We start from the raw sequence: 25,851 nt of genomic DNA, 5'->3' as shown, positions 1-25,851 counted from the left end.
GTTTTATGTAAGACACTTACTTGGCCGATCCTGAACTTTCTTGATCAAAACAACACTGCTTAGCTCCACAAAAACAGATTCTGACCTCTCAGGATCATCATCATCCAAAATAGGCAAGGATATTGTGGCCTCACTTTCATTGGTTCCAAAGATCACATAACCTGTAATGGGTATATAGTCTTTTCCCTCTGTTGCTCTGACAACATCAGGTGGAAGAAAGGGCAACTTTTCTTCATCACCAATAGTTCTGTATTTCACCATTACTGTACCAAGCAGACCACCGCATCTTACAACTGTCAGAGAGACATTTTTTGTTTCTTCCTCAATTTTTATTGGTCTGTTTTGCTCAGAAAAGATGAAGACTCCATATGGATCATCATTTGCTAAAATAGTCAATGTCGCATTAGTATGATTTCCAAGACGACCAAGGGAGACATTGATGATCAAGACTGAAAACATCTCATCCAATTCAGGAACATCATCAGGAGAAATCTGTAATGTAATATTTGCTCTCACTTGGCCAACATCAAATGTTACATTGCCATCTGTAGAGACCAGGTCATTGCTGAGATCGCAGATTATGATCCAATGCAATGTCACCTGAGATAAGGCCCCATGACTTCTCACAACCTAAGAAAAACATATAAAGATGCGCATATTTTTGTTCTATGAGAAAGAAACATAGAAGTGTGAAATGTAATTAAGCAAACACAATAGCTTGATGAATTAAAGATACGTCTGTGTTTTAAAAGCATGTCATTTTTATTATGTCACCTCTGGAGAACTTGTATTATCAATACTTATTTTAAGACAGTAGTCCCTTGATTCTAAGTAAGTAGAAGATTTTAAGTTTTTGGATATTATTATAATTTTAGTTTCGAGCTGAATAATGTACATTAGCAAACACTGCATGACTGGAAAAAGAAATATTCACGACAAAGTTGTTCTAAACCCCATAGTCCAATGACAAAAACATCATAGAACACCAGTAAAAACAGACAGAAGAGTACAATGCAGCAATATGAGACTCAAAGCTTTCAAACCTGCAGCACAACATTGCTATCTTCATCTTCAGGCTCAGTTCCATTCACTGAAAGGGACTCAGCACTGAACTCAAACACACCATGAGCATCATCAGAAGCCTCAATAGTCACGAGGATATGGGATGCAATTCCCAAGCTAGCTGTTAAATGAGAGTTCCAAAAAGGGTTATTTTTATCTCTCATATTTTCTTACATGAAAGAAAGCAGCTGAAGAAATAAGCTACAAAGATACAAAAGAGAGTATGAAATATTTGTGCTGTTTATGTTTGTTTTTTCCTTTTTAAAATACATGATAATCCCCTGTACCTAAAAGGAGCTGAACTTCAGTAAGGCAGCCCCCTCAGTTCTTCTATGGAACTATGCAATTTAAAAAAGTATTATTTTAAGGGGGGGGACGAAAATAAAATTACAGGTTTAATGAATGAAAATGGAGCAGTATTTAGGACAGTGAGGAGTTCTACTATAAACCACAGTATAAGAGGAAAGACAAGATGAATGCAGATCTCATCCTGACATAAACTGAAATGAAAAAAAATGACCAAAAAAAACCCCACCAAGTCAAGTAAATCCTACTTCTGAAGATATTGTATTGGGTGACGTAACTTACTGCTCAGAGAGAAAAAAAGAGTCTGGCACTAAAGGAAACTATTCCTGGAAACAAGTAAAATGGAAACACAATGTCCAAAAAAAAGAAAAAGAAAAAAGAAAAAACAAAAAAAGGAAACAAAAAAACAAAAACAAAAAACAAAACAAAACACAAAAAAAAAAAAAAAAAAAAAAAAAAAAGAAAAAAAAGAAAGAGGAAAGAAAAAAGAATAAAATAATAAAAGAAAAAATATTACTCTACTGGCATTTGGGTGCTCATATAACATTTTTACATTTTTCAGGTTTTCATTTGAAGTCCTATATGCATAGGGTTTTCCCATATATTCTATGTTATTTCTTCATTTAGTATTTTTTTATCAATATTAATTAACATTGTTTTCTCCATATCATGACATAAATAGAAACATGAAGAAAGGAAAGAGGAAAAATGAAAAAGATTAAATTATTTAATGAAAAAATCTAACACAACTTACTTTTCTTTAAGAGTATTTTTGCCATGAAGGGTAAATTATATCATATATTATTAAACGTAGTTCTAAAATTGCCTTCAATTTTAAAAGTACCTTTGCTTTTTCCTCCCAGGAAAATTTGACAATGCTCAGACAAAGATAATTTTATAAGCTTTAATTCTGAATTCCTATATTGTGTTTTACAACAATATAGTTTTGATTATATATGAGCCTGTTGTACTCTGCTTTACATTAAACACTGACTGCTAATGAAATTACACCTAAGTTAAAATGGAAAAGAATTTTTTTTGGCAAAACTTTAAGTTAAATCTAAATTAATAATCTCTAACTGCATGTAAAGGAAGTTGCCTCAAGCATAATAATTTATGATATCTATTACACTTATAAATAAAATACAGGATTAATCAAAAAAGCTTACCATGTTGAGGGACAGTTGAAAAGAAGAAATCCATGTTTCCATCACCACTACCACTTCCATCATTTCTAAAGAGCTCAGCAACTTTAAGATGACAGACATACAGATATATACACATATATACATTTATAAATAAAGGGAAAGCAGAAAGTAATTTACACATTTCTGGATAACACAAAAAGACAGGAAATTTTAGGAAAGTGTCAATTTTCAAAATTAATTTCTCCTAAAAGCCAGAAAAAATATTGAATATGCTACCTCTTGTTTAATTTATTGCACTGGAATCGTAAAAGGAAGTCAGAAGGAAGGAAAACATATGTAACTTTATCTTTTTTTTTACCTTTCTTTCTGTGTTCCCTCTTTCTCAATCCTAATGGAGAAATTAGAAATGGGGCAGGGAGGAGAGGGAAGAAGTCGCTAGACCCTATGAAATGCTCTTACTCTAATATTTTCTCACAAATCAAAAACTTGTGCCAGAAAGTTGAAAAAAATTGGCAGCTTAACTGATGGAGCCTTTATTCTAAGTTTTGTGCTTGCAGTGGTGTTGGAAAGCTCCAAAAGATTGTGCTGAGGAAGTATCTGCATCTAGCAAATTACCAAAGTTAGCTGTAAGTTTTCTAACCAAAAAAAGTGAAAGAGAAAAATTTGCTTAACTGAAACAACTACTTGACCAAAAATTCCACAGGCATGAAAGCTCCAACTTTTATCAAAAGAATCCTAGCATAACACCATCATGCCGCATTGCAGCACAGACATTCATGTTAATATGATCTAACTTTCCAGAAGGCATCACACTTGCAATTCTGAATTGCTTAGAAAAATATCAGTTAAAAAGGCACTTTATGGTTCTCAATATTTTGAATTACTTCTTTTCCTCCAACCAGGAGGAATCTCCCTTAAAAACTTTCTGCAATGGAAATAAATTCTGTAAATCAAAAAATTCTGTAAGGCAAAACTGATTTTACGTGGTAGGAGCACTCATGCTTGCCAACAGTTCTAAGACTAACATCTCACAGCAAGATTTACACTAGCTTCTAGCTAGTTCTCCAACTCAGCTAAACTCTGCAGGCATCTCAAAACACACAATTTTCTAAGCCTATAATCCATTTGAATAAGCTATAATCCAGTTTATTGCAATTTTTCCAGTTTCATTTAAGTGGTAGATAAAAAACACACCTTCGGCTGTTAAACCTTAAATACTGAAAAAAGAATTTTTTTTTTACATTGCTTTATTTCCTTCTCTCAACTATGGAATTATGTAATTTAAAAAGCAGCAATTGCCTTTGAATGTATGGCAGTAATATACTTTTGAGATCTGATTGTTTGCAGCAGTGATCAACAAAACACATGAAGGAGAGTTTTTTTGGAAAAAGAATCACCGCTTTCTGGAGGGTGTATGTTTAGAAATAACATGGAAATAGTTCACAAGGTTAGATTTTAAGGGATAAATAAAGATCACAAAAACACAACCAGTGGGTTGATTTATGTGCCTTACCTCCTCCCTCTGGGTTCAACAGCTCTACTTTAAAAGTTTTTTCTAGTTCAGGAATAGAATTGTCGGTGATGTTAACAGTAATGTACTTGTATCTTTCTCCAGGCTGAAATTCCATTGAGCCCCAAACAGCCTGAAACATGACAGATCTTCACAGTTTTGTTCAAGTTTAGTGTTCTCATCCAAATGAAAAAAGAAATAAAACCTCAGTTCTTTTTCTTTTTATCAAAACATCTACTTTTCTTCACTTTATAAAAATCTGCTGAGCCTTTGTTATAATAGCAATCTAAATTCACTGAATTATAAGCATCTTAATTTATCTACATTTTTCTGCACAAACTGCAGTCAGAGAAGAAAATGTACTTATAAGCTGTGTTGTTGAATATGTACAAGTCCTAGTAAGTACTAATATTATCTTCACCTGCATATGCACTTGTATGGTCATAATCAGAAACAATAGGAAATATCCATTCTTCCTGCACTGACAATTTTCTTAAGGATATCAAAATCAAACCCAGGAGCTTTATATTTGTATAGTATTATGCATCTATCACAACACCATAATAAACTATTTAACTATTTCTGTGAAAAGAATCACAGCAGAGCTAAAATATTCAAACTGATGGCTATTTTCAGGACAAATAGCTTTAATTCAATTCTAAAATAATGACACATCTTGGCAATGGCCTTACCTGATAATCTTTGGGACTGAAAGCTGTAAGTGGCACTGTCCTGTATTCCATAAGAACTGTTCCAAGAAGCCCTTGTGCACGAACTACCAATAATCTGACGTGTCCAACTTCTTCTTTAACAGTGATATGGGGCACAGTAGAGGCTGGCACAATCATGTCATCACTGGGCTGAGGAGGTGGCCCCACTGAGAACTGCAGTAGACCTGAAAGACAAAAATTATCATTTACATGGCTTCTCATATAAAATTCGAATTATAATAATAAAAATTAAACAAAAATATTTATAATATCTATATTTAATGTTTATGAAATTTTAAACATATTAAGATGCCTTTAGGATTCAATCATGCTATTTCCAGGAATGTACTATGTACTATTCTTGCTCTCACTGATATTCATGTTAGTCTTAAAAAAACTATTTCCCAAGAATGAATTCAACACTTCCCAAAAGAACTCAAATGTCATAATATTGGGTACTTATTGGTATAATAATAGGCATGCTTAAATGTCTCCCTCTGTTACAAATTCTCATTTAACAAATTCTCATTTCACAAAAACGACCATAAAATTAACAACATGCAATGTGGTTTTCTTGCAAATGGGGATGATCCCATGTTTGGTTGGGGCAGCTTTAATTCCTTTTTTGTAGTATTCTCAAGAGTAATTAATTTGACTTTCATTCTTGTATAAAAATTATGGATTAATCTCAAGTTAGATAAAGTGTAATACGTTTCATTGCTTCCTCATCTATCTAGGCTAGGCAAATTTTTTACCTCTTGAGCTAGAAGTATATATAAATCTGCAATAAGACTGTATCATCTTCAACATTGTTACCATATGGGTGGTCACTGGCTTTAATGCTGATATCAGTAGTTTCCTTTTCTGGATCTATACTTGCTCCACTGGTAGGAGTTGAACCTCGTTTTCCATCTCCAGACACTGCAGAGACCAATGTCACACGGAAATATTCATTTAGCTCCGGAATGTCATCATCAATAACATGCAAATTTAAGACCTAGAGAAGGACCAAATAATGGAGAAATCAAAGTATGCAACATACATCCCTTAGGAATTTTATGACCCTTTTAAACAATTAAGTTTTTAGTCAATCAGCTGTATCTGCTGTGAGTTCAGAAAGAAATGTAGAGGACATTATTGCCCTCCAAATTATTTAACCTTATGATAAGTTTAGAATGCCAGTTCCAAAAACGTCTTTACCAAGCTGTCAGAGACTTTACAGCAATTAATCTAATTTAGAGAGCAAGTGAAGTGAGCTTTTAATGCCACCTGACACTTGAGGTTACAGATCATCCTACCATGTAACATAATCTGCTCTGCATAAACTATAATATTAATCTCAGATGATTCCAACTTCCTATATATTGTGATTTAACAAATATATACGAGAAAAAATTTAGGAAGCTGTTGTAGAGCCATGGGAATGAGTAGTTTAAAAATATCAATGGAAATTCTCTTTAAGATTTTTCACCTGATGAGCAACTGCTCCCAGTGTGTTTCTTAGGGCCGTGACCATTAGGTTCTCTATATGTAGACCATACATTGGACCACATAGCAATGGAGTAAGAGTGCTCACCAGGTCTTTTCTACTACTTTATGAAGTCAAGCCTCATCCACGATGCCAGACTGGAAAAGCTCGGCAAATTTAACTTTAAATGACTGTATGTAATGCAGTAATACATTTCAGTAGAGAATTAAAGCTAATAAACTGCCAGAAGCATAATATTTTCCAAAATCACAAGTTTTTGCCAAGCTGTAATCAGCTACATTGTTTAAGTGGGACCAAATCCACAGCTCTAAGTGAGTCATTGGGATCTTTTCAAATTATGTCAGTAGGTTTCACTCAGTCCCTACTGACTTCAACAGAATGACAGAAGGAAAATTAAAGACAGTATTTTCTACTATCAACCCACCCTTTCTATTTAACAAACACCAATAAAAAATATTTATGAACTTCCTACAGTATTGCAGTCCCACATCTCTTTTTCAAATAAATGTAAAATTCCAATGCTATGGGTTGGGATCAAATTCACAGAAATTGATTAATCAAAAGAGACAGAATGTGGCTAACAGTTGCAAGACATTTGATTACAGCAGTGAATTTGACTGCTGTCTATTTATTTGTTGTGAAGATAAAACTGATCTCCACAACTCAGATGCAAAATCTCATTATATTCCAATTTCAGAAGTCACTGGCTCCACTATTCAAGCCCAAGACTACCTATACTTGAAATATATATATATAGGTATACAAATATATAAGATATACATATATGTAAATATATCTTATGTGCAATTATTTGCATTTAAGCATTCATGCATGCACAGTAATGCCTGAAGTGAAATGCACACAGATAGATAGGCATCTATCCTATCACTTGTTAGATGTCAAAGATGAAAAAAATGCTGCAAAATGTAATAAAAGCCATGTGAAGAAAAGACTCTTTAGTATGAAAAGCAGTCAAGCATCCTCAGAAGGTGCTTTCCAGCAGGTTTGCAAAGGACAGGATGAATATTTAATAGGAAGGTAGGGTTTACCTCTGATCTCTGCCAAGGAAGGAATGTGATAGTGCCACTGCTGTTAGAAAAATCGCTAACGGAGTAATTAATGCCTCTGGAATCAACTTGTGAGATAATGTAATTTATATACACATAGTCTAGGGCGCCCCTTGTTCGCTCCACGACACAGGATATAGTGGAACCCTCATCAGCAGCCTGGAAGAAAGCAAGAAATTGACATATTTGTTATGATCAAAGTAAATCAAAGCAACAAATGTAAAAGTTTGAATTCTCTAATGCTATTCAAATGTTCAGAATTCTTTATTCTGTCATGTTACTTGCAGCACTTGTGGAGTGACAGGAAGCTGAAACTGATGTTGATGGCAGTCAGAACAATCTTAATGGAAATTGCAATAGCTTCTAGCATCTCCCTGAGGTCAGCCAGTAACTGTACTCTGTTGTTTCTTTTGGACACAAAAACAGAATCAATGTTTGAAATGTGTATATCAAAAGCAAAAGACTATACTGTTTTATATTAATGTCAGCTATTTTAATTTTAATTTGAAGAAAGATTTGGATTCCTCCTTTCCCTGTCTAAAACCACTATGGAAAAAAATAGATACATTTAAATTCAACTATACTATTATAATTCAGGAAAAAACTGAACTTTTTGTGCTACAGTACTCTTTGCAATTCTGTCTTCATAAAGAACATGCCCTTAGCAGCAACAATTTCACATATTTGGAACAAATCAGGTATTGATACTGGCGAAGTGTATAAAAATTTATGATCATCAAACTAAAATAGAAAATCATTTTAGTTGAAAGTTATCAGAATGACTAAAGTATCTTAAGCATTAGTTAAATTTCAGAGCTGCTGTATAGCACAGTGCAAATACTGAATATGCCTTCAGCTGCTTAATGGACAGATACAGACATAAGGAAATCAAACTACTGATAAACAATGCTATAAGATAAAGGCGAAACAATTACCATGCCACATAAATTTTTAATTTTGCGTTACGGTTGATTGCTGATCTGTGACATCACAGAATTATCAGTGGCATTGGAAACTGAAGGAATCCATTATGGTAGCAGATGGTAGGCACCTGGAAAACAAACTGAACCGAACTAAATACTATCACCAGTCAGGCAAGACAGTTGCCTTCAAACACATCATAAGGACTTCAGATAGAAAGGATGCACTTAAGAGGTCATAAGAGCTCCCAAATTTGAAATCATTATGAACTTTTTTCCCAAAATAATCTAATAATAGAAATGGGTATCATGTCCTTCTCCCTCATAATGATTAAAAAACTACAAAGTTAATTACAATTATTTCAATACCCTCAAAAAAAGATTCAGGTTCATATACTGCATATATGATGATCACCTCCATATTTAATGTTTAAAAATAGTAACTTCCAGCCAGTATTAAGTGAATTCATATCAAATATGATGAAGAAAATGATGATGATTTAATTTAAGGGAGGAAGAGACTGGAAGAGAACTCAGGAGAAACAATTCCTGCACAGCAGAATCGCTCACCACATGCTGACCAAAACCCAGCCCATTTCCAAACAATGACCAACTGCATTCCAGGTAATTCCCCCAGTTTATACGCTGGACTTGACATTCTGTAATATGGAATGTTCTTTTGGCCAATTCAGGTCAGCTGTCCTGGACATGCTCTCTCCCATCTTTTTGTGAAGCTCCTCACTAGCTGAGCATGACACAGAAGTCTTCGACTCAGGAGAAGCTGTACTTAGCAACATCCTTGCGATATCAACATTATTCTCATCCTGAATCCAAAACACAAAACTGTGCCAGATACTAAGAAGAAAATTAACTCCCTCCAAGATGACATCAGGTTAGAGTCTCAGAAATTACAGAAGTAGAGGAAAAAAACTGTTCTAGGAAATTTTAAGCCTTAGTCTTCAGTTTGTGTAATAAGATAAATTTTCTTAATAAAAATAATTTGGATGGGATTTAAAAAAAGTAATATTGGAAATTGTAGAATGACTGAAGCTGTATGAACAGAACTTACACACTTCCAAATTCTAGAAAACTTTGCTTGAGTACAGAAACTGAAAATGTAGAATCAAGGCCCTTCAAAGGTTAGTTAGCTTTGCCATTAGTTTGATCGTGTCTAAAATTTCTCCTGTAGCTTTCCTTATGAGCATCTTACCTCAGGAATACATGGTCCAGTGAAGCCAAATAAACCATTAGCATTATCACTTTTCTGTATTCTTAACCTTGCTGTTGTGTTTTCTTCTGAAATTCGAGCTCCACCACACACAGAAATGAGCTTTAGGATGAATAACTCCTCTCCTTCTTCTTCCTTGTCATCCTTTGCAGACACAATGAATGATTTATTGGTTTCTCCTTGCCGATACTCCAAATACCCAGATACAGGGTGTACATCACTCTTTGCAGGAGTTGCATGGAGTTCATAGATCTCTGCTTGTGTCAGTTTTCTCTCATAAAGCCTTACATCCTGCATTAAACCTGTATACCTGCTGTTGCCATTGATTCCTGCTCCAATTCTCACTATTCCTGGACCTGAGAAGAAAATTAGAATTTTTCTCATGTTATTGGGTTCAAAATAACTAATATATGTAATTATTTAATAATCTATGGTAAATTGTTTATTGTCCCTAGGTTAATAATCACATTAATCTTGAAATGTAGACTGGGAGGCTCCTGAAGCCCCATCTCAGTGTTACAGGTAGATCATTTCAGGTCAAACAATTCCTTCCTAGATGGTTCGTGTTTTTCATCCTACTAGTTCTATCTGCACATGATCATCATACTTTATATTAATGAATCTTAGAAACTTATCTTAGAAACTTTAATGGAAACTTCTTTCCATTAAAAAAATTCACAGCCAGCTGCAGCCCATCTCAATTTTGTTTGTCCAAACAATTGCTTTGCCCATTTTATCTTTGTATATTTAATGTGTCCTCTGCTAGGACAGAGAATCCATTCTGATGATCAGAGTATTAGCTACACAGAACATGCTTATACCCTTATGCACTGAAAGAGAGGCTTAAGAAATGTAGACCCAGTTCCAAGCACTTTTTACAACTGCTTTAACATTTCTTTCTCTCCAGAAAATTATTCTATTCAGCAAATCAAAGGACGACAGTTCTCTTTTTCACAAATAAACTAAGCTGATAGCTCATACTCCTATCACTCTAAAACATAGAACACATATATCTTCAGATGGTTTTTGATTTTGGAAGGAAATATGCCACTGAGTGTCACTTCTAGAAACAAGCAACCACAACTGCTAATGGTCCCAAGACACAAGGCAGAGGATGGTGAGAAAAGCCAGGCTACAGCACCCACTGTATCCAACATTAAATGGTGAGAGATTAAAAACCTTAGCATAGACTTCTAGTATACCCAGACAGAGCTTTATGTTTGTGCACATACATTCATGTAGATGTATACGCATTTAACATCACTGCATGTTATCAAATTTTCCTCCTACAGAGGAGCCTGTACTCAAGAATTTGATAATCATAGTCTGCCTATCCCCATGAAAGAAAACCTGTGAAATAATGGGGAGAGAAAGAAAGGAAAAGAAGGAGATTACTACTATGAAAAAGAAGCACATGGAAGAGTGAGGAAATGCAAAAGAAAGAGTAAACATAAACGTATCCCTACCATACAATACCTGACATTGTAAAGGAATTATTATGATGCTCACTGCTATGCTCGTTGAGTGCAAAAGTCCGTAATGGTTATGTATGACTAAGTCACATCTGGGAATATCAAGTTAGAGGAACTGAAGTACATATGCTAATGTAATTTCGAACATCATTGAACAGATGGGCAAAATTTTCGTATAGCATGTAAATACACGATTAAGTAAATCTAAACCCTGAAAGTCCCATTGCTTAAAGGTCGTGGTTTAGCTGTAATATCATACACAACTAGAATCAAAAACATTATTGTATTTTGTTTCAGAAATCAAGAGAAAAAAATCTTTCTTAGCCACAGTACTGTAAATTTAATCAAAATCTTAATTGTATATATATATATCTATAGTTATATATCTATAAGCCTACATGTGGAAACAAAATTACTAACTATTATTTTTAAATTATTGACATTCAAGCTCCCTTACAGTTCTGATGGTTTTTGAAAATCTCCCAGCTCTCACTTCCATTTATATGGTTTTTAAAATCCCTAGAATTTTCTATTAATTGCTTTTAAATAATCAGACATAATAATTTCCGAATCTTGCATACATCTTTCAAGGAGCTAGACTCTTCCATATTTCGCAGAACTTCACATATGAATAAAAATAATACAACCTATTGCCTCACCATCAGCAATTGCTTCTCCTTTAAGGCTCTTAACTCCTCCTGGAACTGGAATTCCATCCATGTAAAATTCAATTATACTTTCATCCAGAGTAATCAGAATGTGAATCCAAGTACTTTCATCAAGATATTTCAGGACTGTTGCTTTGGCTATGTATGTCATATAGGATCCTAATGCTGTATAATGAAGCACTACAGAGACATAAGAATCATTTGTTTGGATTTTCACACCATAATATAAAGTCCCATGACCATCATCCTTTTCAACTATATAACCATCAGTATTGACATTAGGAATTAACCATGCTGAAAATGTAAAATTAGTTACTGCAGTATTTCCATCATATGGGTATTCCAGACCAATAATTCCAAATGCATCCTTTTTTCCACTGAAATACAAAGCATCTGTTCCACTGTGATGGCGTCTCATGTGCGGCTGAGATTGCACTGTACTTGGAAATGATCCCAGCAACAAGAAGTCCACCATTGATGGTAATCCAGCTTGAAACGTACTGGACAGTATTTCCCAACCTAAACGGACAGTGCCAAAAGTGCCTTGATGTCTCCAAATGATGAAGTCTGTAATATAGGAAAGATCATCTTCAGAAAGAACATCTTCTGCTATCTCTCTGTCCTGACTCTCTGGATCTATAACGAAGACTCCAAAAGGGTCATCATTGAAAGGGATCATCACAGTTACAGCAAGGTTTGTGTTGGACAACTGCCCGCCAGGACCAGGAGACCCACCTATATAATGGAAATTAAGAGTAAAAGTTACTGGTCTGAAAAAAGTTACTAAGTATTTTAAAATGTTTAAGTAAAATACCTTTTAAATAGGCCTAAATCTTCTTTAAAGTGTCTCTGAACTCTTAAAATTTTCTCCAAATTTGGGATTAACATAAATTAACTGTATTAGTTTTAAAACACTATAAAGAACATTTTCATACAAAACAAGCCATGTAATTTTTCAATTGCAGAATATAACTGTCTTTCAGTTGAAACAAGATTAGCTCAGATTTCCTGAATTAGTAATGAGACAGGTTGCTTTTGTTTCATTTGAAACACATGAGGTCAAATTCATTTCTCATTGCATTCCAAGATTTACACAAATATGAAATGACAACATTTGGTTCCATTGCCTCCAAATAAACAGAGATTACCCTGCAAAATCAGTAACTAGTTGTGTGTTAAAACTTCTCCTAAGTCCTGCCATTAGCCACCTACTTCTCCACAGTAAGAAGATCGTGGTATGACTGTAGAGCCTCCATGCACCACTAAGTAGGAAATCTTCTGTACATGCATACGGATTTCACTTACAGAAATGTCAACATATTTTCAGTTGTATCTCGGCACAGAAGACCATAAATAGTACTGAGGTGGAAGGAGTCCAGCAGATTTAGAACTCTACTCAGTAGCAGGCCTGTAGCAGTTGTAATTTAAGTGATATGAAGTGGTAACTATTTGTATTTTAGAGAAATTTCTAGAAAAAAGCAAACAAACCAGCCAATCTCCATTATAGTAGATACGCATAACCTTTTATATCTTCATTTTGTCAGCTCTACACAAAGCTCTACACCTCTGAAATCACTAAAAGGCATCTTTTTTAAAGGTCTGATTCCAAAACTGCGTTCATATATTTAAATTAAAGAAAAAATGAAAAACAAAACCTAAAATGCCATAAGAAAAGTATAGGATGACATAGGCATCAAGGCAAAGCTCTTTGTAGGATTGTTTTCTTTTTAATTGATTAAATATAATTATTTTATACCTGATAGGAAGGGAATGGATATATGGAAGACAGTACCTGAAATATTCACCAATTTTAAAATGTAAAATTCATTGAATTCAGGAATTTTATCTGAAACAGCATGGAGCACTATCTGCTTTGATCCTTCACCATCCATGAAGTGCACAGTCCCATATGTTTCACAGAACTCTTCTCCTGGCTTCAGTGCAGAGTCATTATGAAACAGCTGCCAGGTTACTGAGACATTCCCAAAGTGTCCTCTATGTCTCAAAATCCTATTCAGAGACACAGAAAGAGTCAATGTCCGGGCAGGTACGCATCAGCATTATCCATTAACAATGGAAAACACAGACTAATCATCCTTACTGTGGAATACAGTATGCATTGTCCTAAATAAGCAAAAATAACAAACAGAACCATGAACAATAAAACAATCCTCTTAGAGGGCCTGCAATTTCACAATATAAATCTTCATCAAGGTATACCACAGATGTCTTAGAAAGAGAGCAATCAATGATGGTACATGCAAAATAGCACTGTTTAGATGAACATCAGTTTGTCTTGCACTTCTATTTTTTAATAAAAAAAAATTAATGTATAATTCAGCAAATTGACATTAAAAATTGTGTTAACTGGCCACTCTTAGAGAAGAAAGAGAAGGCATTTAACTACAAGTATTTTTTTCCTTTAACCATTAAGGTGCCTTAACCTTTTTTCTATTGTTATTTAATTTCAGTTATATAGTAGGTCCTTCACAAACTTGATTATTCCATATTAAGAATTGAATAAATATAAAAAAAGATTTTATTTGTTTGCATAGCTATCTGGTAACATAATTTCAATAATTTCCCAAAGGTATTATAAGTAAAAACTGAAGAACTGAACTGAACATAAAGAAGTTCCTTTATTAACAAAATATCTTTGCATATGAAAAAAAGCATTTCTGCTTGTGTGGCAAAAAGTAAAAAAATCAAAGCATTATTGTACAAGTCTGAAAAACCAACTCAATAAAGTAGTCTAGGAACAGAAAGACAGTAAGTTCTTACTGCTTCCAAAGTTTCCTTTAGTTGTTATTAAGCAGGGCGTTCCATTCCTGCAGTGTAGCACTGCAGCACTGTTGCAGTAACTCCAGTTGCTCTCTAAAAAGCTCAGTGTTGGCACAGCTGTTCTCACTCACTGGTTTATAAAATAGTCTGACCCTTTTCTTACGTACTAAACAAAAGTCAAATCCTTTTGGGGGTATGGAAGAGACAGTCTCCTAGTAAATATATTTTATCAATAAGGACTAAGCAAGGTAAGATGTTGGTAACCTTGGAATTATGTGCTTCCATAAAGCACCTGTATGCAAAAGTGCTTAGTTCAAATCATCCCCCTTCACACCATCAATTTAAAAATAAAAATTATTAAGGACCAAAAAATCTCTAAGGGGCAGCATAACAAAACCAACCACAGAATATATATTTAATATTGTCTTTTAACAAAGATTTAATTTTTTAGATCTGCAACACATGCATAAAAATTTAACTCACAGTCATAGGCATCTACTTCAAGGCCTTAAAACACACAATCAAATCAAATAAAAATATATAAAAGATAATTAAACAATTGTGGAAAAGCCTGTTCTTAAACTGCGCACCCTATCAGATTTATTGTGAACCTATGTTTCTTTATACCCTGTCAAAAATTTTCTCATTGAAAATCAGTATTTTTGTCAATTTATAACCACATTCTCACTTAAGGAACATAAAAAGATCAGATAACATGAAACTTAATTTCTTAATCCTTCCCGTTCCTGAATACATCCTAGGAGCTACAGGCCAGACTAGGGAGAAATATATTGAGCCTAGAAAAAGGCACATCTGGACTTTGAGAACAGCTCCTATCTGCAATTTACAGATAGAAGAAAAATAAATAACAGAAAGAATACAGTAAAACAGGTTTTTTGCAATATTTCAAAGGGGGATGCAAAAAGAAATTAACAACCACATAGCTGTATTTAGCTGTATTTTGAAAAGATCTTTTTACTTCTCTATTGGTCCAGATTATATTTGGCTCATTCATTTAGATGGTTCTGAATCTACACTCTCGTGAAAGTATAACAAAACCCCCTTTGCTGTAATCTTATTTGTGATATAAAAAGCCCCCTGTGCTGCAATCATCCTTGTTTATATTTTAACTGGGAATTCTGTACTCATTTTAATTTCCACAGTCTACTTGATAATATAAGAGTTGATGTTTGATGCTTTGTTGATCCTCAATATGTCTGCAAATAATTTAATCCAAAATTTGGTGAAGCTATTTTTCTAATAAATTTTAGCAATGCAAAAAATAAGACTAGATCAAATTACTATCCATAAAATAACACACACATCAAGATATACATACATGTATTCCAAAAAGGGGCAACAATATTATTTAAAAGTTACTTACAAAAAAAAATTACTTTTTCCTTCTTCCACTGGCTTCTCTAGAGGTTCTAAGGAGAAAATTCCATTAGGATCATCATTTGCTTCGATAATAACTGTAGCCACTCCACCGTTAAAGATAACAGTATCCCCTAAAAAGAGGGTGATTAATTTTATCAAAACTGGAATCAGAAATGGAGGTAACTAAAATTGAATGTATTTTCTTCTCACACCAACAGCTTTCATGCAAAGAAAGAAGCAAGCAGTGATAAAACAGTGCAAACTAATATTTAAACTATTCACTAACAGACAAATCAGAGTAAAAAAATGTAAATATTATCTGAGGCAAGGATCAAGAATGTAGATTTGAAAAAAAAAAAGTGACATGACAAGAGATAATGCAATCCTGAGAAGAAAGGATTGTATGAGAGGCAGTACTTCATGTTTGGTCAATTGGTCAGGTCAGAAGAAAAAGACAGGTATTCAGAGATCCTAGCTCTCCTTTAGACCTTCAGCAGAAATATTGCACTTTAACTTAATACAAGAAAACAACAATCGCTAAGAGATTAGTCATACTCATATCACAGCCTATCTGAAAGGAAAAAAATATAAGATACTGGTGAAGTAAGGAAATTAGTAGTATTTCTTTGTGTTCATTAGCAAAGTAGGGACATTTCAACACTTTATGTCCACAAAGGTACACTATGTTTTCATCTCCATCCTAGTTTTTACCCTTTTCAAAAGCACTAGACTTGTTTTTATTCCAAAGTGAACAACCCACTTTAACTTCATATACCTCTATTTGTATTTTCTCAGAGTCCAATAAAATTTTCAAAAGGGATGAAACAATCAAGGTCACTATATACAACAGATGATAAAAAGAAAAATAATAATTTCTCTTTTTTCCCTTTCAGGAATTCATCTAGAAATATTCTGTATTTTGCCCATTCTGGCAGGAATATGTGAAAGGAGGAAAGTCATCACATGTTTTCAATAGAATGGTAAAATAAGATACCAACAGATCCTGAACAAAGTTAGTCAAGTAGAAAGAGAGCACTAAAAAGAAAATTTAAGAAGGAAGAAGTATGGCTTTTTCCAGTAATTTCCACAAAACTGGTGTTCTCTAAGAGAGCTGGGTATCAGACTGAAATATATCAGGAAACACGGGAAACAGGAACCACCTTATACTCAGATAATTGAGAAAAATTACCTATTTATTTAACTTATATTTTCTTACTGATGAGTCAAAACCCCATCTAATTTGGAGCATTTGGAAAGAGATTTCAACTCAAGTTATCTTTGCAGGACAGTTTCAGCTTTATAGTTTAATTTTTGTTTCAGATTAAACGATTGAAGATCAAAATCCAAACACACTGTACAGAAATTTTATAGAAATGTTGACGCAGACCTTATTCATATAATGCCTGGCATTTATACATTGCTTTATTATAAGAACCAGCTGCTAAAAAATAAAGAAAAAAGAAAAGGACAGTTACTAAATATATATTAAATCATTGCTTTTACCTGTTGAATTCAAAAGGAAGATATAAAATACTTCATCAGTTTCAGGGGTGTCATCATCATTAATATACACAGATAAGGTCTGCTCTCTTTCTCCAACATCAAACAGAATTAAACTATCCTTTTCACTGGGAACAAAGTCTCCCTCTTCAGCTGTTGCATCTCCATTAACAGTAATATACTGAACAGTGACAACAGTATTAGTAGATCCATTCCTTAGGACTGTAAAGTTTGCAACACTCCCTTCTGTAATGCTCACTGTCAGAGGTTCTGAAAAGACACAAGCAACAAATTCAAGTTCAAGCCTAAGCTTCTTGCATGCAGCTTATTCACCTAATCCCCCTTAAGAGCAAAGAGAAGGCGCATGTAGTTAAAGGAGAACACTCGTAGGTAGAAGAGAATATTGTTGTCCTTAGCTACCTAACGAATCCAAGAGCCATCAAAAAGAATAATGACATAAAATGAGAAAAATTCTTAAGTAAAAAAAAAAAAAGCAATACAACAAAACCAAAAAAAGTAAGTCTTATAACACTAGCTCCACTAGGATTAAGATTTTTCAATAACCTGGTCTTGGGATAAGATCTGTATGGGGTAGAATATGAATTCAAAATTTTAAAACAGTAATATCTAACCTGCAAAATAAATGGGATCATCATTCTTCATAATTTGTAAAAATGCACTGGTTATATTGCCCAGTCTTGCTCCACCAGTGGCATTGAATAATCTGATTATGAATAGCTCCATCTCTTCAGGTACCTGAATGACAAAGTGTTAAGAAATTAATTTGTTGCACATGACACAATGAAGAAATTAAAATGAACAGCTGAGGAGGTTAACAAACAGGGTTCCTGCATGTTGCTGTTTACTTCTTGATTCACAAGTGTGTTACGAAGGAAGAAAAACGACAGTTCATACACTCACACAAAAATAATCATCAGTCAAAAATCTTTGCAAATAAAACCCCTCATCTTTACTATTGTACAGATAATCCAAAAGTTATCCTGCAGTTTCCTGATGCTGATATAACTTATTTTTACAGCTATGTTTATTTATTTATTCCTTTATTCCTAATTATTCTCATTTTTTCTTATTTAATTTCAAATATATCAGCATTAAAATATGAGATTAGGATTCTTGCTATCAAAACAAGTGGTTTACTTAGTATTATAATTTAAGCACATGACTACTGAAAGATTCTTTTTGGTTTACAGATATGCACAATGTCTCAAATTCTCTTATTATTTACTTAAGTAAATTCACTTTTATCCAAGCATTTTGATTTTTCTCAAAAAAAATCAACACTTTCTTAAAAAACAGATTCTTCTTAAATTTCAATGTTTCAGCACTTCCTCTTTGCTCCATATATTTACACAAAAACATATTACTAAGTATGTTTGTTAAATATTATTACCTCATCTGGTAGAGAGTAAATTGTGATATTTTTTGAAAACTCCAGATTATGAAAGAATATAGTCCCTTGTTCTGGATAGACGTCATTGGTACATGCTGGGTCAACAATCCAGGACACGCTAACATTGCCATAGTTTCCTTGGTTTCTTATAAGTCTGTAAGAGGCTGTAAAATGTAAACATGTACAGTCAGTGTGCATCTCCAGAAAAACAACTCAAAATGAAAAAGGTCAGCAAAGTTGAAATAAAGAAAAAGGAAAGGAAACAGTAAGTCCACTTGCAAAACTAATACGCAAGTGCCCTACACAAAAACCCACATAATAATAGACCATTACAGCAGTAAAGACTTGTATCAACTCTATTGGTACAATAGAGATAGATAAATTGAAATCACATGTATGAAAATTTAGCTCATTCTTCTCTCACACAGCACCTCATGCTCACCAAGCAGTACTACTAAAACCAGGCTGCTCCTTGCAAGTAAATAAATTCTCTGTCCCTCCTGTCTGGTATATTCTCAAGCTATATTTTAACTGGATCGATCCCTCATAGCTTCAAGGACCATCCTCCTCCACAGTAATCTCCACTGCTCATCATACTGTACCCCCCGGAAACTCCTGAGTCAGGCATTGTCCTACAAGGTGAAGTAGGGAAAAGTAGCCTTGCAGGAGCAGACAGCAGAGAAAGCAGTTACTCTAATAAAAAGAATTACCAGCATAGATGATTTCTCCTTTACTTTCCTTTATTGTTACTGATAGTTCATCAGGTTGAAACTGAATGACACCATGTGGATCATCATTCTTCAAAATGGTTATATTTACTCTTGTGGCATTCCCCAGCTTGCCTGACATTTCACTGTAGCCACTGAGCACAACAGCATATGCCTCATCCAGCTGGAAGAGGGAAACTCAGTCAGAATAAAAAGATTTGTTCAGCAGAAAAAAGGACAATTTCAACAAAAGAAAATTACACACAGTTTCTACATGCACAATGGTTTTGTACATCTTTGTCATCTGTAACAGCGGAAGTAAAGATTTTAAAAACACTGACATTAAGGTAATTTAAAAAAAAAACTTGTCAGCTTGCATTATTAATAGAATGTGACTTTATACTTCAAATATTTCTTGAACAAACACAGTAGATGCACCACGGAACACTAAAATAAGCATTGCATCTTTGCATCTATACAGCAAATATTAGTGTAGACTGGGAAGCACTGAGTTCAGTTAGCAGGTATTTACCAAAAACAGAACAAAAAGAAAGCAATGGATTGTACAGGCCTCAATTAAATAGTGGTATTCTATAGCACAGAATGCCACGGGTGCCAAAAGCTCAGATGGATGAGAAGTTCAGTTTCAATTTACCAAAAAAAAATAAATCCACTGAGGCCTATTAAAGCCAAAGGTACCTTCTAGTAATCCAGGCACCCTGGTTTGGAGACTGGGATACATTCCATAGAAAAGGATTACATACTCATTCTGCTACAATATATTTTCTTGTATTTTAATAAGTGACAAACTGCTATACTGTGAACACAATTTAGAGAAAGGAAAATTTTCATTTCTACCTCTGGAATCCCATCCATCCTTGACAAAAGAGTAATTATGATCTCTCTTTCGCCAGGCTTAAACTCCAGAATTCCTGTGCTTCCATAAAACTCATTATTGTCCCTTGGTTCTACAGTGTATCGCAGAAACTGCGTGACAAGGCTCCCTCTGCTGCGGACAATCTGCAGTTCAACAGAATCCCCCTCCTGTAAAAAAAAGAAAATCCAGCATTTTACTCGCATTCTGCTAAGATTTACTTTTCCATAACAATAAAGAAAAGTTATTCAGATAGCTACCTTGATACTGTAGGGACCTCTGGAAGAGGGAGAAAATTCAAACACTCCTCCAGGATCATCATTTTCCAAAATAGTGATCTCACAAGTAGTAAACCCATATTTCAGTATTTGATTTTCCACGCTGACCCTGGGAAAGGAAAAAAGTCAAGGTTTTTTGAGTGTTGGTTCTTTTAGTAAGTAAATACATATCTATGTGAAGGACATCAGATTCCTGATTATTTTTATTAATAAATTATGAAAACAATTACCTAAAAAGAATATAATAAATTAGGAAAGACACATCAGAGTATTCCATTCCCTTGCAGAAACCCCAGCCTTTGTTCCTGAGATACCTTTTCTTTCAGATTATTTTTTACAGCGTATAGTTCTTGGGCTTTTTAGTCACACATGCACACAATACAAAGAAAAAGAAATAGAATCATATAATAAAAATTTAAAATCACATTTAGTATTACTTTTTATTTGGATCAAAACATAAGGAGTGATCCAAAAACACTTAAACAGAGAGAGCTTGAATTTCTTGCATTCATTTCATCAGATATATACTTTCAATTACATTGTTTTAAGTACATTCCATTAAAAATGCAAGAAAAACTACTGCTGAAAGATGCATAAAGAATGCACCTTCAGACTGATGATTTTGATATAGCTTATTAAATATTGGTTTATGAATTCAGATTCATCTTCCATGTTTTCTGGAGGAAAATTTCAATGAACAAACTGCAAGTGTCTATTTTAAATGGTAATAAGTAATATTTTTTGCATATAAAAATATGCCAGCAGACACAAAAACTTGTGTTAACATAAACTAAACCTATTTCATTCCAAAAAAAAGATAACTGCTCAACAGAAAACTTTATAGTTCTAGTCCACTCAGGCATTTAGGTGGGACAAATTGTATTTCTGGCAGTTTAAGACAATGAATTCATATTGCAATCAAGCACAGGTATCAAACACTGAGTCATGCATTAGTAACTTTCATCATTCACAAATCCTAAATAAAGTTTCATGCCAGAAACCCATGCCATCGAATTAAAAACCAAAGGACAACCAAGCATCGTCTGAAGAGATGCAGAAGACATGATTCCTGAGAGGAAAAGAAGTTATTGACAGATTCTGTTCAAACTAATCACGTATAAAACAAAGCATTGATTCATTGAAGACAAACCACAGTTCACTGCACTTACCCGAAGTACACAACAAACCTTTCTGTCTCTACCCTGTTAACAGAGAAAGAAAGAAGGAAAGAAGAATAGAGGGAAAGAAAAGGGGTGGGGAATGAATGAAAGTGCTAGTTCCTGGAATTTCAATAGTACCAGTCTTAGACAATAATAAAAACAAGAGTACCACAAAGTTTTCTTTTCCCTTTCCAAACACATCATGTTCCTTTTATGGGAACCTCCTTCCTTGGCATTTTCTGTTGACAAATGCTAGCAAGTGGGCAATCCTCACTGGTGAGAAATGACCCCATAATCAATTCAGGATGTCAAGGCCCATTCATGGTATGCCCTACCCAGCCCTCCTCCAGGAGTTCTTTCGCTACCAACCCCCGTGTCTTCTCACAACTGCACCAGCAGCCCACATTTATAACTTCACGCAAAAAAAAAAAAAATACAATCAACATGCCTCCATTTTGTGTTACTTCATCAGTCTGACATAGCAATGATAAAAACAGATAAGTACATTGGGAGTTACAACACATACATATAAAAGATTATTCTAGCAGAAAATCACATCAGACTTTATTTTTGACAATTTTTAGATTAATCAGAGTATCAGAGTAAAATACCAACAAAAAAAGAAGAAAACCACCACCCCCCCCTAAAAACAAGGAGAAAATAGAAATAAGAAAATAAGCACATATGACAAAACTATCTCATCAATTCAGATGAAAGGAAATTATTCTGCAATAACAAGTATGCCATTCTACGAAAGTACTCATAGATTATTTTCTTAACATAAAATAAATATACAGTTAATATTAAACCTGGATTTACTATCAACAAATAAACAAAGAATGTATAAAGTGAAGTTTAAATAATTCAGCTTCAGAATTCAGTAGACAAAAGAGTTCACTCAAAAGTTTGAAGTAATAAAGCAAATACATTTTCAGCTCTATTCTTTCAAATAGGAGATCTGATTTAATAGAAATTTCTTGATTATTTCAAATGAGGCTACATTTTAAATACTATATATGAAGACATTCTTCTTCCCTTCAGAAAATGTATGCAAGTTTTCCAAAATCATCAGGCATTAATACTATTTAAAAAGTTCAAGGTGAAAATTCCAGAGCTAAAATTTATGCTAAATTTTCATTATATTGCTCTTAATGCTCTTAATTATATCACTAAGCTGTTGGTAATATATTTCACAGCAGAGAATACAAATGAACTATTATAATATCAAGTGGGTTTTTGGTACGTGATGTACAAGCTTAAGTGGTTAAGACACAATAATCAAAAAGTGAAAGGGCAATGCCAGACTTCATTTCACCTTCATGAAGTCAGATTGCATGAATCCAAACACAGCTCAGACAAAAAACTGAGTACTAGTGCTAGAATGTAGTATCATGTTGTAGTGCACGATGGCAGCTCTAACAGAATCCAAGGGACAGCTGAAAATAAACAGTCCCGAGGTACCATGAGGAGGTACTTTAAGCATCTCCAGGTATACTTTGAAAGTACTTAGAAGACTAGCAATACTTACTACCTTCTAACAGTCACAGTGTAAATCAGACCAGAATTTCAAGAACTTGGAAGTTAGGAAGCAACTCATCAGATTCAGCTGATTAGTTATATTAGATTTGGTGCTGCATCTGGCTGCCAACCAGATGCAGCACCATTCACCACCACTCTCTGGGCTCGGCCATCTAACCAGTTCTTAACCCACAGAAGCAAGGACCTGTCCTAGTCATATGTTGCCAGCTCTTCAAGGCAAATGCTGTGGCACACAATAACTTTGTTAAAGTCCAGATAGACAACATCCACAGCTTTGCCCCAATCCCTCAGGCATGTTAGCTGATCATAAAAGGAGATCAGATTGATCAGGCAGGACCTGCTCCTCCTAAGACCATGCTTGCTTGGTCTGCTGCCCCAGCCATCCTGTACATGTCGTATGACCCCACTCAAGATGATCAGTTCCATAACCTTGCCAGGCACCAAGGTCAGGCAGGCTGGCCTGTAGTTCCCCAGATCCTCCTTCCAGCCCTCTTTGTGAACAAGCACCATATAGGCCAACCTCCAATTGTCTGTGACCTCCTCAGTTAGCCATGACTGATGATAAATGACAGGGAGCAGCTTAGAGAGGTCTTACAATAGCTCCCTCATTACCCTAGGATGGATCCTCTCCAGTCCCATAGACTTATGATCACCTAAATAGCTCTGCTAATCATTAACTACTTCCTTCTGGATTTCAGAAGGTCTATTCTTCTCCTTCTACCTTTCTACCTCTTCTACCTTTTCTACCTTTTCTACCAGCTCAGGGGACTGGTTGCCCTGAGAATAATTTGTATTTCTGAGGTTGAAGACTGAGGCAAAGAAGGTGTTAAGTACCTCAGCCTGTATCACATCACAGAAATCACTAGAACTATAAAATTTTCCACATTACAACAGTTTTGCTTCATTGAACATATGTCACATACATGGATCTGTTCTGGTATCTTAATTTATGGAAGTCATGATCAAAAGATTCTGAGCATAAACTATTTAAACACTCAGCTGTTACTGGATTTTAATCTTCCCAAAATAAAAATAAATTAATTTGTGTATTGTTTTTCCCAGGACTAAAGTTCAGAGGTTTTACTCTCAGCTCCACTCATTTAAGAGAACAAACACAATCCATGTCCCATGACGGTCCTGGCCCTTCAGCTGTGCCAATTGCCAAATTTATAGCTGTGTATCTGCACTGGGGGCATGGCAACTGCCAACAGCCAAGCTTCTTTCGCAGAAGTTAAGAAAACTATCAGATTTAGGTCTGTAGCGATATTTTTAGTTTCAATTCAGGCCTATTTCAATTCAGGCCTAAGATATGGGCAGGCATCCAGACTGAAGCTGGTCCTAAAGAAAGAAAATATGAAGACTCTTCAGCAGGCACAGGATTATCTTGCTTCTTTACAGCTCATCCATCTTCTGGGTAAGCATACTCTTCATGATATACATTGGCCTCCATTTTGTGAACAGCATTCATAATTATTTTTAATATCCAGTGCCTACAGATGGTGGCCACAGAGCAAGGAAGTAAAATACTATTTTTAATGGCTTGGAAGGTTTCTTTTGTTATTATGGGTACAATCAAAGCTCATTTAAAACATAAAACTACCATAACAACATCACTGAGTTGTAAATAATACATCCTTGTTAGAACTAATTATCATATTATTTTGCCCATGCTATTACTAATTGCAATAAATAGAATGCTTATGGATGTATTTCTACGTCTATAGTTTCATTAAAGTCTGTACATGCTCTACTTTTCTACTGACTTATGCTACAGTCTATCAAGCAGTGCAAGCACATCCACAGCAGAGTGTGTCTTTGTTTTCATGGTAATTCACTACTGCTGTGAGGAGCTGGCTGCCTGTCTTGGAAACTGAAATCTTCTGTTCATCTAGAAAACACAAACTATGTAGGAGGCAATACCAAAAGCTTACATGCATCACCCTGCCAGTATCATTCACCCCTGCTTTGAAGAGTCATCTCCAGTGTTGAAAGGATGATCTTTGCAGGTATTGCATTCTTGTCTTTTACTCAAGTTAAAAGTTGCCAAATTTCACTTGTAGCCTTGAGGGATACTGTCCAGGTGTAGAGAAAAGTTCTGATTTTATCTCCTATGTATTTACTTTTTCCTGGCCAAACTACCTAATCCTTACTTCACTCTCTGACCTTGCCAAGTGTGGGAAAGCTGCTTACTGCTGGCAAAATTTTTACCAGCCACTTCATGATCAATAGAAATTGCTACTCCCACTACACATAGCAAAAGCAGAACAGTGGTTGCGTTTGTTCAGCTGCCAACTCAATCCCCTTTTAGACATAATTTTCAAGGCATGGGATTACTAGTCAGAGTAAGTGGTAAAAAGCTATAGTTACACATACTGCAGAGCTATCCAATACTAAAAAGTTAATCTTTTATGCAGCCCACTTCCTCTACATACTAATTTGTCTCCCATCCTTCCACTTCAGCATTTTTGTCACTTTACACAACTCCTTCATAACTTCAGTCATTATTTCTAATCTTAGCTTCTTTGTTTGTGCCACAGATTCTAAAGAACTTTCAGGCAAATCAATTTCATCCACAGGAAAAAAAAACAAAACAGAGAACTGCTTGCAATAGTCTCCGTTTGTTTGGTTTTGTTTTTTTTTT

General features: G+C 34.6%; 1 protein-coding gene across 1 annotated transcript in view; it reads right to left on the bottom strand.

Annotated features, from left to right (window-relative positions):
- The window catches only part of ADGRV1 (adhesion G protein-coupled receptor V1), a 260,139-nt gene that overhangs the window by 213,170 nt on the left and 21,118 nt on the right, over window positions 1–25,851 (bottom strand). The window contains exons 13-30 of the mRNA XM_058824411.1: window positions 21,681–21,713; window positions 20,494–20,620; window positions 20,218–20,403; window positions 19,363–19,543; window positions 18,653–18,816; window positions 17,874–17,997; window positions 17,245–17,511; window positions 15,746–15,872; window positions 13,373–13,590; window positions 11,572–12,315; window positions 9,423–9,796; window positions 7,275–7,451; window positions 5,553–5,733; window positions 4,719–4,921; window positions 4,030–4,159; window positions 2,538–2,618; window positions 1,044–1,183; window positions 21–630 (exon numbers count right to left, since the gene is read on the bottom strand). Coding sequence (XP_058680394.1) covers window positions 21–630; window positions 1,044–1,183; window positions 2,538–2,618; window positions 4,030–4,159; window positions 4,719–4,921; window positions 5,553–5,733; window positions 7,275–7,451; window positions 9,423–9,796; window positions 11,572–12,315; window positions 13,373–13,590; window positions 15,746–15,872; window positions 17,245–17,511; window positions 17,874–17,997; window positions 18,653–18,816; window positions 19,363–19,543; window positions 20,218–20,403; window positions 20,494–20,620; window positions 21,681–21,713 — 4,067 coding nt within the window. The remainder of the gene's footprint in view (window positions 1–20; window positions 631–1,043; window positions 1,184–2,537; window positions 2,619–4,029; window positions 4,160–4,718; window positions 4,922–5,552; window positions 5,734–7,274; window positions 7,452–9,422; window positions 9,797–11,571; window positions 12,316–13,372; window positions 13,591–15,745; window positions 15,873–17,244; window positions 17,512–17,873; window positions 17,998–18,652; window positions 18,817–19,362; window positions 19,544–20,217; window positions 20,404–20,493; window positions 20,621–21,680; window positions 21,714–25,851) is intronic.

Source organism: Ammospiza caudacuta, chromosome Z (genome assembly GCF_027887145.1).
Source record: "Ammospiza caudacuta isolate bAmmCau1 chromosome Z, bAmmCau1.pri, whole genome shotgun sequence".
In the NCBI taxonomy this organism is placed as follows: domain Eukaryota; kingdom Metazoa; phylum Chordata; class Aves; order Passeriformes; family Passerellidae; genus Ammospiza; species Ammospiza caudacuta.
The sequence above is the reverse complement of the archived record's forward strand: the minus strand, read 5'-3'. Positions and strand labels throughout refer to the sequence as shown.